At 31.8% G+C, this 13,028-nt stretch overlaps 1 protein-coding gene across 2 annotated transcripts in view; it reads left to right on the top strand.

Moving 5' to 3' along the window:
* Positions 1–2,398: 2,398 nt before the first annotated feature.
* LOC119601597 overlaps positions 2,399–13,028 on the top strand; it is a 42,378-nt gene continuing 31,748 nt past the window's right edge. For both annotated transcript variants that reach the window (XM_037952620.1, XM_037952622.1), the window contains exon 1: positions 2,399–3,203. In XM_037952620.1, coding sequence (XP_037808548.1) covers positions 2,546–3,203 — 658 coding nt within the window. In that variant the 5' untranslated portion in view covers positions 2,399–2,545. The remainder of the gene's footprint in view (positions 3,204–13,028) is intronic.

Here is a 13,028-nt window from a genome sequence, read left to right as displayed (position 1 = left end):
TGACCTACCTATTCAGATTCTAGTCTCACAAACTTTTTGCACAACATTGCGAAAAAGGCTTTAAATCGGTGAGAACTCCTATTGACATTATCAAAGCTGTTATCACTTTTATCGAACATCACGGCTCTGTAGCACAATTCTGTTCGGTACGCACCGTTGACGACGAAGTCTCAAGAACTTTATGAAAACAAATCTTGCGTACTTGTGTGGGTGTTTCTATCCAGAAACAGTAGACAATTCGATAATAGGTTAGAGAGAAAGGAAGCTACATCAAATACACCCAGAACCTCCGATGGTCACTCTATTGTGAACTCCTTTACATGGGAAATATTGGTGTGAAAAACCTTAAATAGTGCTCTATGATGGTATTAACATCGCCTGATGTTTCCTGGACGTATTTTCTTAGAATTTTCCAATCAGTATTCCTGAATGATGTTATATATGGAATAACTTCAATGCCAATATAATGACAAAGAATGTTTAGAGTTTCACTGCCTTCTCCACATGCTCTATATTTGTCTGAATACGTTCGCCCATAATCACGCGTGTCCGCTCAGAATACGTACCATCATACTAACCTTGAACTTGCTCTTTCTAAGGAGGCTTTTCGTCCTGCTCTCTTTTGGGTCGCCCATAGAATCTTTGTGGTTCTACCCACCGTTTCATTATTCCAAGTAGCTGATAGATATTCTCTCTTCGTTGCTCCTGTTGCGTTAAACGGTTTGGAATTCGTTATTTTATAGCAAGTACATTCGCTTTTTCATTGCCGATTATTCCCGAGTGGCCTTGTACCCATATGATGGAAAGCTTACCTCTGGAAGAGTATTCTGTTAAGGATCTTTTACAGTCTAATGCAGTCTTAGACTTAATCTTATCATTATATTATTGCCTTCTTGCTGGTATACAATTCTGTAACTAACCACCTTTAGTCAATTAGCCTAAAGATAAGATCGGATCGGTTGTAAGTGTCCCCTGGGGAATTTCCAGTCATGTTTCCAGATTCTTGGTTGACGTAGTTCTCATGGCCCAACTTATATCCAAGGTTCAAGTATGCTGAATTAATCATGTAGATATTTCGTGACTTTGATTCTCCTATATAGTGCCCACAACCGATTACAATATCAATTGCATAGCAGACTAAATCTATGACGGTTAGGGTCCTCAGGACTATTAATCGTGGATACCCATAGTAAATGGGATGAAAGGAGATATCGTATATCTAGCAACGTAACCATCTATTCCATATAATTCAGTTGATCCAAAAGTTGATCAAACTTTTTTAAAGAGGCCTTCGATTTTAATGCATACCGCTACATAATAGACTAGTCCATGTACTAGTCAACAGATTACTCTATAATTAGTACAGTATTCGACCAGAAAAAGTACAGATTTCAGAATAAAATACTAATTTGAATAAAATTTGCAATTTTTTTATATAAAATATCCCACACAACCCAAACCATCACCCATTAACAGCTTACAACCTTATTCAAACTAGTTTGACAACAGTATACATCATTTCAAACACAACATGTTTGAAATGCATATTATAATAAAACCAACAACTAATTATGGCCACATCAAATACAACATCCAACTAAAAGTCTTATTTGAAAGACGCCTAAATAAATATGGCAACATCTGAAAAACAAAATAACGTTAAAACATGTATGTATGAACGAGTGTGTATACGTTTTAAATAGGGAAATAAACATTTGTTATTGTTTTGTTGTTTTCTTTTCTTGTACTTTTTTTGACGTTGTTTACATTTTGCTCTTTCTTCTCTTTATTAAACTAACACACACTGCATTAGCTCAATACTAGAAACTGACTGCTTGTTTGTCTATTGTTCATTATTATGTTTGAATGCTTCATTATTATGTTGTTGTATGACGAGTTCGTGTTACTACGTTCGCTGTTGTTTTGTTGTATAGACGTGGGGTTCGTGATAATGTTTTGCTTTAGAGCCGGTTTAGTCTTAACGTAGATTTTAAACGTCACAGATGTCTGCTATTATTGTGTTGAAAGTTTATAAAAGTGTAATTTTTTCTTTCTTCTTCTTCTTCTACTACTGCTAACTTGATTACTTACAATACGATTTGAATGTTTTGATTTGTTTTTGTTGTATTTTTATGTGGTGTTTTTGTAAAATGCGCGTCGGTTTGTAAAGTTAAAAAAAAAACAAACGCCATTATAAGAGTTTAATGGCAAAATCACTGTAAAAAATAAAGAAAAGTAAAAAAACAACAACAAAATACAAAGGTCTTGTCAATCAATTTATTTACATATAGATTTTGTTGTTAATTCTGCAAAAAAATATTATAAAAGTGTTTAAAATAAATATAATTGATTCCAATTTTATTTTTTCAGAAGCACAAAAAATGCTTAACAAATTTAAAAAATAAAACAAATTTATAAAAAAAATTACATTTCCTGTAAAAAAAAGGAAAAACAAGAAAATGAAAAAATTATGAAAAAAGTGCTAAAAGTGTAAATTACTAAAATAAATTTTTAACAAACAAATCAAGAAAAAAAATTTCTTAAAATGAGTGAAACTCCTACCAATTCCACAAACATGACGCGTGAGGAAGAAGAAGAGGAAGTGCGCACCTTGTTAGAACGTCATCAGGAACGTATAAGACTAGATTTGGCCAATACTGAACTACTGGCGGTTTTAGTAAAAAATTCCGTTTTAACACAATCCGAAGAAGATCTGCTACTCAAACCCCATAATGCTGCTGTACAAACCGCATCGGCTCCCTCTTCGGTAGGGGTAACCAAACGTAAACTAAGTGCTGTCATCAGTAATGCTAGCGGTACCAGCAGTAGTGCTGGCAGTACCACCAGTGCCTCACTGGCCCATAACAATGATAACAATAGTATTACCAATTCACGTAGTGCCAGTGTTGTGGGTGATAATGCTCAAAGTGATAATCGTTCGATTACACCTTCGGTGGTGGTCAATCTGTCGCAACAGCAACAACAGCAGCAGAATTCCGATAATTTAAGTGATTTATATAGTACGAAAGACGAACTGAATCATCACATTTTAAATGATGCCGATATTATACGTTTGCAATGCGCCAATTTAATTGAGATCATTGCCAAAAATGGTTTCGAGAAATTTAAACAATTTTGTTATGCCATCGAGAACGAGTGTCCCCAATTGATTGAGGATTTAATAAATGATCGTCTGAAATGTGGTAAGTAATTTAGCAGATTTTTTTTGTTCGTTTTTTTATATATAGTGTTTCATTTTGGTTGACAGTTGTCTTGTATTTTTTGCACTTTACAAGTTTCAAGAACTCATGTTTATTCTACAAACAAGTTTTTGCGTTCTTCTATGAATATTTTAAGCTATAAGAGAAAAATAGGTAGTTTAGATTATTAACTTCATTTGTAGCAACTAAATAGAAATGTTAACGAATGCCATAAAATCAGCCAAATACTTAGGGAATGCTCTGAAAGAGCCCTATTAATATGATTTGCTGAAATCTAGCTACTGATTCGTTTGAATCGAGCATTATTGTTGCCTTACCCGCCTTTCAGACCAGACAATTTGTTACAATCGCTGCAGAACACTCTCTCTTGGATAAACTTCACTTCATAGCAGGGTATCAGAAGATGGCTTGAATCGTTCTTGACCTCAAAATATAAGGAGTTCTAAAATGCTAAAATCTCGCTTAGTATACGGTATTACAAATCAAATCAGAGTTTCTTAGTTCAGTCTGTTTATATGCGAACGTTTCTTTGGAATCATGCAATTTTTCCCTGTTCTGAATACTTTCCATATTATTGTGTCTAATTTTTTGTTTTAATTTGACATAGTCCCCTGATTTGAACGGATCAAGTCCAAGTTTCGCTTGATTTTTAACTTCTAATATTTCACTTTTACTTAATCTTCATTTCTTTAGGAAATAATTTAGAAAACATATCAGAAATGTGTTATACCGTTTGTTGAAAGCCCTCGATGCCTGTTTTTACTTTCTATATATAAGTTACGATGCTTTTAGATCCTCTGTTTGCTCTGAATTGTTAAAATCTTTTACCATAATCTCTAGTTTTCATTCCTATATAGAAAGAATAATATATGTTACATCAAAGCCGAAGAAATCCGAGAGGTCTAGTCCTCTCTCAGGCCTGTTGTGCGCTCCTTTACCAGTGGCTATGGTAGGAATCGAACTACTAATAACTAACTACTAACCTAAAGTAGCCACATTACTTATACTTTATCGATTTCTATAAAGATTTTATCGTTATAAGATCACAACGATCTTTAGGAAACATCCAAGATCAGATAATAGATTATCAGATATGTGTAAATCTATTTGGGTTCACGTTCATATTTGACTCGATTTTTACATCTACTTTATATAGCTAAAGATTTTATCCCTATAAGATCGTAATTTTCTTATGGAAATATCTAAGATTACATCAGAGACTATTTTAAAGAAGTCTACAAAAGTTGAGTTTTTACTTGGCGATGGCCCCTTTTGACCGATTATCAGCATATATTTCCCTGGAGTTTGAAACAGTGCTAATATTTAAGCACAAGGTTGATATATTCCGGTCGTTTTTGAATAATTATTGTAAATTCATCTTATCAGAATAAAAAGTCAAGCCAAACTAGCTGATCTATCAGAATTTCAAATTCTCTATTATTTATCGTCAAAGACTTTGAGCGGAGACAATGCGATTAGGAATGCTAACCAATTCTTGAAGTGAATAAAGTGCTTAGATGTTGCTTTATTACTGAAAGAAGTTTGATCGAAGGACCATATCTGAGACTCAACTCCATATATTCCTCTCTAATTAATATTGTTTTTCCAGGTGTTTTCAATTCTCTGAAACTCAAAATCGTCCATGTTCGATCTATAATATTAGAGTACTCATCAACTTCTAATTTGCCGAATATGTCTTACTTACATGTTTTTGATTTGATCACAATTTTCAATTCCATTTGCAGTCGTCAATTTTCAAATGTGTCTTTTTTATTCTCGAGTTGTTACTCTGGTCTAGTGTTTTTAAACTAAACAATAATTTAAATTCTTTGTAGTGTTTAAGTGAGCGCGATTTTTTTTGCTATACACTGACTAATGGAGTCTTAATTTAATTGATCTTGTTTTTTAATTTAATGTTACTCTTTATGTATATTTTTTGCAAAATTGTTAAAACTTTAATACTAGTAGGAAATAATGCCGGTTAGTCTTAATGTTAAATTTTACAACCAGTTTTTGTTTATGTTGTATTTTTATAAGACTTATTTAAATTAAATTTCAATTTAAACAAAAAATATTTTATGGTGACTTTTTATAAGCGTACGCAACTTGTCAATAAGATTAATAGAGATTAAGGAAATGTGGTTTGAAAAATAAAACAGGTCATAATGTTAAATTTTTGCGGTGTTATTGAATGTTAAATAGCGTTATAAAGTTATCTGTAAGTTAATTTTTGAAAATGATAATAGTTTGTATTATGTAAGATCTTTGAGATCATTTATTTAAGTCCAATTCAATATTTATGAGTCTAAACTATAGTCCCCCTTATTCATAAACACAATTTTATTTTATAAAAGGTTTATAAAACAAAATTTCCATACGAAATTTGATTTATTAATCGTTTATAAAATAAAATTGTGTTTATGAATAAGTAGGATTATGTTTAGAAGAAGGATCATGAGATCTGAATAACTTTATAAGATGATATTTTCAAAAAAGATAATTCTAAAGGTCAACGAAATCATGACAAAAAGTTTTATAAACTCGATAGAGAGATGATCAATAGAACAATCAGAATCCAAAACTGATTGTCTACGATTGAGAGAGAGAGAGCTTAAAGGTTCTAGAAATGATCAATGAGAGTAGAGTTAAAGGCTTTAGAAATGACAAATCAGAGCTGAGTTAAAGGGAATTTAAGGGCATAGAAATTTAAGGATCTACTAAATCACGCTTGTAAGGGATCATAAGGTTTTACACCATGATTGAGAAGTGATAGAAAGGACCACAACTTGTATGATGTTAAGGTTTGATTGTGGACTAGTAATTAGGTACTATTTAACTGATGTTAATGTGTTCGTAACCCAAGATTAGTTAGTGATCTTGAGAAGTGATCTTAAAGATCTAATAAACCATATTAATGTGTTCGTAAACCAAGATTAGTTAGTGATCTTGAGGAGTGATCATAAAGATCTAAGAAACCACACTTATTAAAACATTTTGAGAAGTGACCATAAAATTCTATTCATTCACAATTGGGAGATGATCATAAGGTTTTTCCAACCACGATTTATACTCGTTTAAGAAATTATCTTGAGATGATAGCTTAGGATTGATAGACGAGTTTAAAGTTCTAGAAATGAGTAATAAGTTGAGATCTCCAGGATCAACAAAGGGATCTTAAAGTTTTATATCACGATTTAGAAGTAATATTAAGGATCTACCATATGCCTTTAAGAAGTGATCTTTTACCTCGCTATGATTGGAAACTGATCAATAGGTACTATTCAAGTGATATGATTGTGTTTGTAAACCATGTTTAGGAAGTGATCTTCAATATTACATACATAATTACTCTTGAGAAGATCTTAAGGATCCTACAAAACAGGATTGTTAAAGGATTTTATCAAATTTTAAGTGTTTTAAATTAAAAAGTGATCTTAGAATTACTATTCTATTAACCCATAATTGGGAGATGATCTTACGCTTTTTTAAAAAAATGATTGATAAGCAATCTTAAGGATCTTCCAAAACATGACTAAAAAGTGTTCTAACGAGCTTTTAAAACACGATTTGAGTAGTAATCCTTAATTACTATATCACGATGGATAAGTGATCTGAATATTTTTCGAAAACACGATTTGAGAAGTCATTGTAAGGATTTAAAATGGATATGTGATCTTAAGGATTTACCAAAACTACAATTAAAAAGAGATATTTTCATCATATGAAATTATGTTTGAAAAGTGATCATATGATTTTATTAAACCAGAATTATAAAATGATCTTAAGGTTTTTCTCAACTACTGATGATCGTTCTAGAAACGGTGAATGAAAAATGATTTGAATGTTCTGGGAATGATGAGGAATTCATCTCTTTTCCCGTTATTCCTAGAACATTTAAATCATCTTTCATTACCCGTTTCTAGAACGATCATTAGTAGTTGAGAAAAACCTAAAGATCACTTCATTCTAGAAATTAACCAGAGACGGAGAGCGGAACCTATGAATCAACAAAACTAGGATTGAAAAATCTACATTTGAAAAGAAAATCATAATTAATACTAAAACAATTTACATGCCTACGACTGAAACTTAATCATTAACGTTTTATTATTTCTCTGAATTTAGTCTTAATTTGCTAATCATCATTAAGTGTAAGCAATATTACAATTTCCCTATCCGCTAATTCTTGGCGGTATATATTGTAAAATGTCTGCAAAACAAGTCTATCGTTAATAGCATTTCCTGTATAGACTTCTAAATTGAATAACAATTCGCCATTAGTCTACTCAATGAATGAAAACGAAAAAACGTCTCTTAAGTGTTAAGAAAACAGACGACGTCTTAATATTATAAAAACAAAAAAGAAATCTTTGCATAATACTTTAAACTCTAAAAAAAGAGTCGCAAAAGATTAATCAAGGCGTCAGTTTACTTAAAACTCTATTACATACATTACGAATACGAACTTTTTGTATTGTAGTTTAATCCTAAAAACTAGTTAAGAAAAAAGTGCTGTAATAACTAAAAAACACAAACTCAAAAGTAGAGGACTTTAAACTTTGCAAAACAAGTTAAAACTTCTTTTTTTTTTCTTGCGTTTGCCAAGACACTATAAACTAGAGCAAACATTAAAGACTCCTTTTATGCGAGCACAAAACTAAACAACAACAACAATTATAGCAGTCAAGAAACTTAAGAGAAGCCCAGGAAGAATAGTTAATATGTAAAGGGAAATTGCTAAACTTAAACCTGACATGATCTTGAAGTGATTTGTTTTGTCTCTCGAAACCAGACATAAGCATTATATGTACGTAAGAACATTTGTATGTAAACGAACGATCGATCGATCGATCGTCAGACAAAAACACATTAAAATAACAATAACATCAATATAATCAAATCTGCCAGTAACCACAATTTCAATAGAGCACTTACTCACTATAGTTTCGTAATAAAATACTAGAAACCCCTATAAAATAAATGAACATTTATTACATGTATTATGATCACAACACTGTCTGACGCTTTCAATACTCCTGTAGTGATCGTCCAGTATAAATTGTGAAAGAAAATCAAAAGCAAAACAAAAGTACATACACACCCCGTTTTTTAAGTTTTTTTATTTGGGATTAAGAATATAAGTAGAGAGTAAAAAAAAACTTACAAAATTATATTTTTTTTCTCTTTACGTTCTGTATCCACTTCTGTTTGGTCCGTAACAATATCATTAAGAGTTGCCATTTGCGCTAACACTTTATGGGTCAAAGTTCAACATTAGGCCAGAAAGGTAATGGTATAAAGTTTTACGTGACTATTACAGAAAGCGATCTTAGGATTCTGGCAAATTTGAATTAGGAAGTAAATTTAAAGTTCTCCAAACAAAAGCTAAGAAGTGATCTTAAGATAAAAATCAAGCCGCTATTATTGTACCAAATTACGATTAAAAAGTAAGCTAAGGATCCTGTAGATCTATGATCCTGAACTAAAAGTTTTACCAAAACATCATTGGGAAGTTTTGTAAAGGCCCGAATAAGGATTATAAAGTGATCTATGGATCTTTATGATTTACATATCAGAAACGATTCTAATTTTCCGTTGAATATCGAGTTTCTCAACCATGATTGAGAAACAATAATTAAGAACCAGAATTATGGAATGATCTCAAAGATGACCACGATAGAGAAGTGATTTTGATTGAGAAGTGATCTTTTGAAACTACAAGAACCAGAATTAAGAAGTGATCTTAAGGATTTCTAAGATTTTAATGAACAATGAGTGATAAGAGATTTCAATTATCTACCAAACCATTTTTGTTAAGTGATCTTTAGGAACGATTGAGACGTGATCTTAAGGAAAAACATGATTGCGAGGTGATCTTATGATTTTACGAAGTTGCTATCATAGGGTTCTTTTAGAACACAATTTTTCTAAATCACGATTATTAAGAGATTTTCAGGATCTTCCAAACTACGATTACGAAGTGTTCTAATGATCTTCCAAATAACATTAAGAAGAACCTATTAAACCACGATATATAAGAAATCTTATAGTTTTACCAAACTATGTTTAACAAGTGATCAAATAAATGAATCCTCGATTGAGTAGTGGATCTTAAAATTCTGTCATACCACGAGGGAGAAGTAATCGTAAAGCTTTGCAAAGCTAAGACTGTAAAAGAAATTTAAGGATCTACCAAACCACGCTTTTGGGATAACTTGGTATCGTGAATGAGAAGTGATATTAAGTGATCTTAAGGTTTTACCACGCTTTAATTGACCACTGATCATTAGTTAATATCAAACCGATGTTAATGTCTTTGTTAATTAAGATTAGGAAGAGATCAGTGAAAAGTGATCTTAAGGATCTATCAAACCATGATTGATAAAAGACTTTAAAGGTTTACAATACCACGACTGAGAAGTGATCCTAACATTTCATTAATCCATAATTGGAAAATTATTTTAAGATTTTTAAATAACCTTAAAACCACTTCAAAACCACGATTAAATAATGTTCCAACGATCTTTGAAACTACTATTAAAGCGATCTTAAGGTTTTACCAAAACATGATTGCGAAGTGATCTTAAGGTTCTATCAAACGATGATTAAGAAGTAAACTACAACAACTTTACGAAAAAGGGTTGGGGGGATCTTTTAAACCACGTTTGTGAAAAGAGAGTTTTCACATGTCACGATTGAGCAATTGTAAACCATATTTATGAAGCGATCTTGAAGTTTTATAAAACCCACAAAGGAGAAGTAATCATGAGGATCTACCACATTATGAATGATGAAGTGATCTTAAGGTTTTAACTCAAAATGGAGAATGTAGATCTTACGATTTATAGGATAAGATCTTATTATCTTATGAAACAATAATGTCTTATGAAACTACGATTCATAAGTGATCTTAAGGTTCTAACCCAAAATAGGGAAGAGATCTTAAGAGTTCCCCGAACCACAAGTGAGAAGAGAACTTATTATCTTATAAAGCCACGATTTAGAAATGATCTTAAGATCGTATGTTAAGGTTTTTCTCCTCATCTTAAGGGCCTTCCTGACCTTAAGTATTACCTACATCACGATTAGTAAACAATTTGAAAGGCCTAACAAATCTCAATTAATAGATATTATCATAGTTTAATACCACAAATACCTAGCTAACCAACAATGGCAACTCTACCGCGCTTGTTCAGTTAAACAACTGTGCCGTTTACAGTAGATCTTCAACCAAATCATGTGCATAAACTTCCCCACATATATTTGGCCGTCTTCAGACATACAGAAACTACCTGTGGTTATTTACTAGGAAATAGGCAACAGTCAGAACCTGAAACGAAACAAAAAGTGGAGAAAAAAAGTATAATGAAAACAAGAAACAACCGCTTAAGAAAATTAGCAAAAAAGTAAAGCAAATGACAGACAAACCAGCAAACAGTCGATCTATATAAGAAAGAGAGTAAAAAATTGATAATGATCATAATGATTATGATGACGACAATAAAATTAGAGTTAACTTGTGTTCTTTTTTTTTTTAAACCCAATCCAAAAAGAGAAATGGTTTTGAGTTTGCTAGAGGTTTGTGTGTTTGTTTATATCCTCTTTAAGAACTTGTGTTTGGCGGACAGACAATTCTATTTGGTCTATGTAAGTTGTTCCTACTTGTTGCTATCATTAAGTCGGTCCGTCCCTGTACAAGTCTGTTGTATTGTTTGTCAAATGTTCTTCTTACTCATTTGCCGGTCGCGTTGATCGTGCCGGATTCTCATAAAACGTGATCAAGGGTTTGTTTTTTCTTGAGTTCTTTTTTCGGTTTGTTCTTTTTTCGGTTTGTTCTTTTTTTTTTATTTTCTTAACAAAATTCGTTCGTAGTTTAAACCACGTAATTTTGTAGTTGTTTTTTTTATTGAACTTACCTCTTTCTTGTGTTTATCTTTTGCCTTTTTCTTTGTTGTTTCAACACAAATTCGTTCCATGTTTAAAAAACCCTTTTTTTCACATTTTTAATCTTTTTCTGTTGTTATTTTTTCATTATTTCTCTTGTTTTTGATACGTAGTGTTTGTATGATGGTTCATGATCATCTTCTTTACTCTAATGTTAATGATCATTATCTGTAAGTCATTATTATCATGTTTAGTGTATTATAATGTTTTGTTTTCTTTTCATAATCTTTTATTATTTATAATTTTGCAGTTGTGTTTCTTGTTCTTTTTTGTTGTGTTTTCTTGTTCTTCATCGGTACAGAGACCTCAGATGTGTGTTAGTTTGTATGTAACATATGTCTATCTGTCCTATATATAGTGGTTTCCTCTTATTGTCCAGTATGTGTTGAATTATAATGTGCCAAATGTTCCAGCAAAGAAAAAAGAAGATTAAAAAGAGGGGAGCGGTTTAGTGTGTTTGAAAAATCACAGTTTTATTTGCAGCTGTTTTTATGTGCCTTCATTATTTTCTTTATTATATCAGATGACCGGGTTAATTAATGGTATTAAGGTGATCGCAAGATTTGTCAAATTGTTATTTGTGTTTCGAAGTTAAGAGTTTAGATGTTATAAGTCCTGAATATTGCATATATTTAAGGTAAATTAAGGAAGTTTTCTTGGTTTCATTAACTCTTCAGATTTTCTATGGCTGCGTAGTTTTCAAATGATCGAACAAGATCACTTCTAAAACTTTTTGAAAAAGATATTAATGTTTTCTATTGAGGGAAAGTAAAATGTTCCATCTTTCTGGCAGATCTTTAGGAGTAATGGAAAGGGATCTGCAAGATCATAGAAATGACAGCTGTAACACGATAATGAGTTGATTAATACTCCCATTCTAAGGGATATGATTAATATATTGTCGATAGGACGATGGGAAGCTAAACACCTCAAATTTTTAACCCCAAAACCCCCACAGTGATTAAGAAGGCATATTTCATATATTCCATATTTCCTCTCTTCTTCTAATTATTGAAACGCCTTTAATCCTAAGGACAAACTTCCGTTAGATGTAGATGTGAGATCACCAAATTCTTGATTTTCACATTCTAATTCTAGAGACATGACTAAGAGGGATCTACAAGTTCACAAAAATGGCAGCAGTAAAACGGTAAAAGATTAAAAATAATCCGAATTACATCTATCCTCTTTATTATGGAAACGACTGTGATCCCAAAGGCAAATTTCTGGAAGATGTAGATATTTTTTAAGAGAAAAGATATGACATCGCAAAAATGGCGATCTTCACATTCGTATTGGAAAGACATAACTAATGTCTTGTCGATAGGATGTTGGGAGTCTTCATTTTGGGCTACTAGAAACCGTAATAAGGAAGACCTTCTCAAGTTTTCTTTTCCACTTCATTATTGAAATTCTATAGAAGCATATGAAATAGGGTCTTTTTCAGTTGTCGCGCCTAATCAGTGTCGAAGCTTTTAGAAAGTTTGGACTACATGACTTCTATCTTCCAAAGAAGCTTACAATTGTCATAAAGTTCTTGTCAAATAGATCTAACACTAGAATCCCAGTCTTATTGTAATCGGTAGTAAGTACGTTGTAAGTTTCAGGACCTATCAGTTAAGTACAATAAGTTTAATGTCTCCACAGTTTCTATGAGGATCTGGATCCTCGGAATACTACGGACAGTCTACTGTCTCAAGATCATAGCAAAGCCAAGACATAATACTTTATATGAATTATTTGGACCGTTAAGTTTAAACTGATTCATCTTTGAAGCAGTACAATCTATGATAGAAGTCTCCTTCTCCAATCTTGAGGTACTAAAGTACAGTTTTACAAAGAAAGTACTTATTGACGCTTTGC

The sequence above is a fragment of the Lucilia sericata genome, unplaced genomic scaffold, assembly GCF_015586225.1.
Source record: "Lucilia sericata isolate MDLA Ls3-8-SP2 unplaced genomic scaffold, ASM1558622v1 Contig000176F_arrow, whole genome shotgun sequence".
NCBI classification, from domain to species: domain Eukaryota; kingdom Metazoa; phylum Arthropoda; class Insecta; order Diptera; family Calliphoridae; genus Lucilia; species Lucilia sericata.
This window is presented reverse-complemented; position numbering and strand designations above follow the sequence as displayed.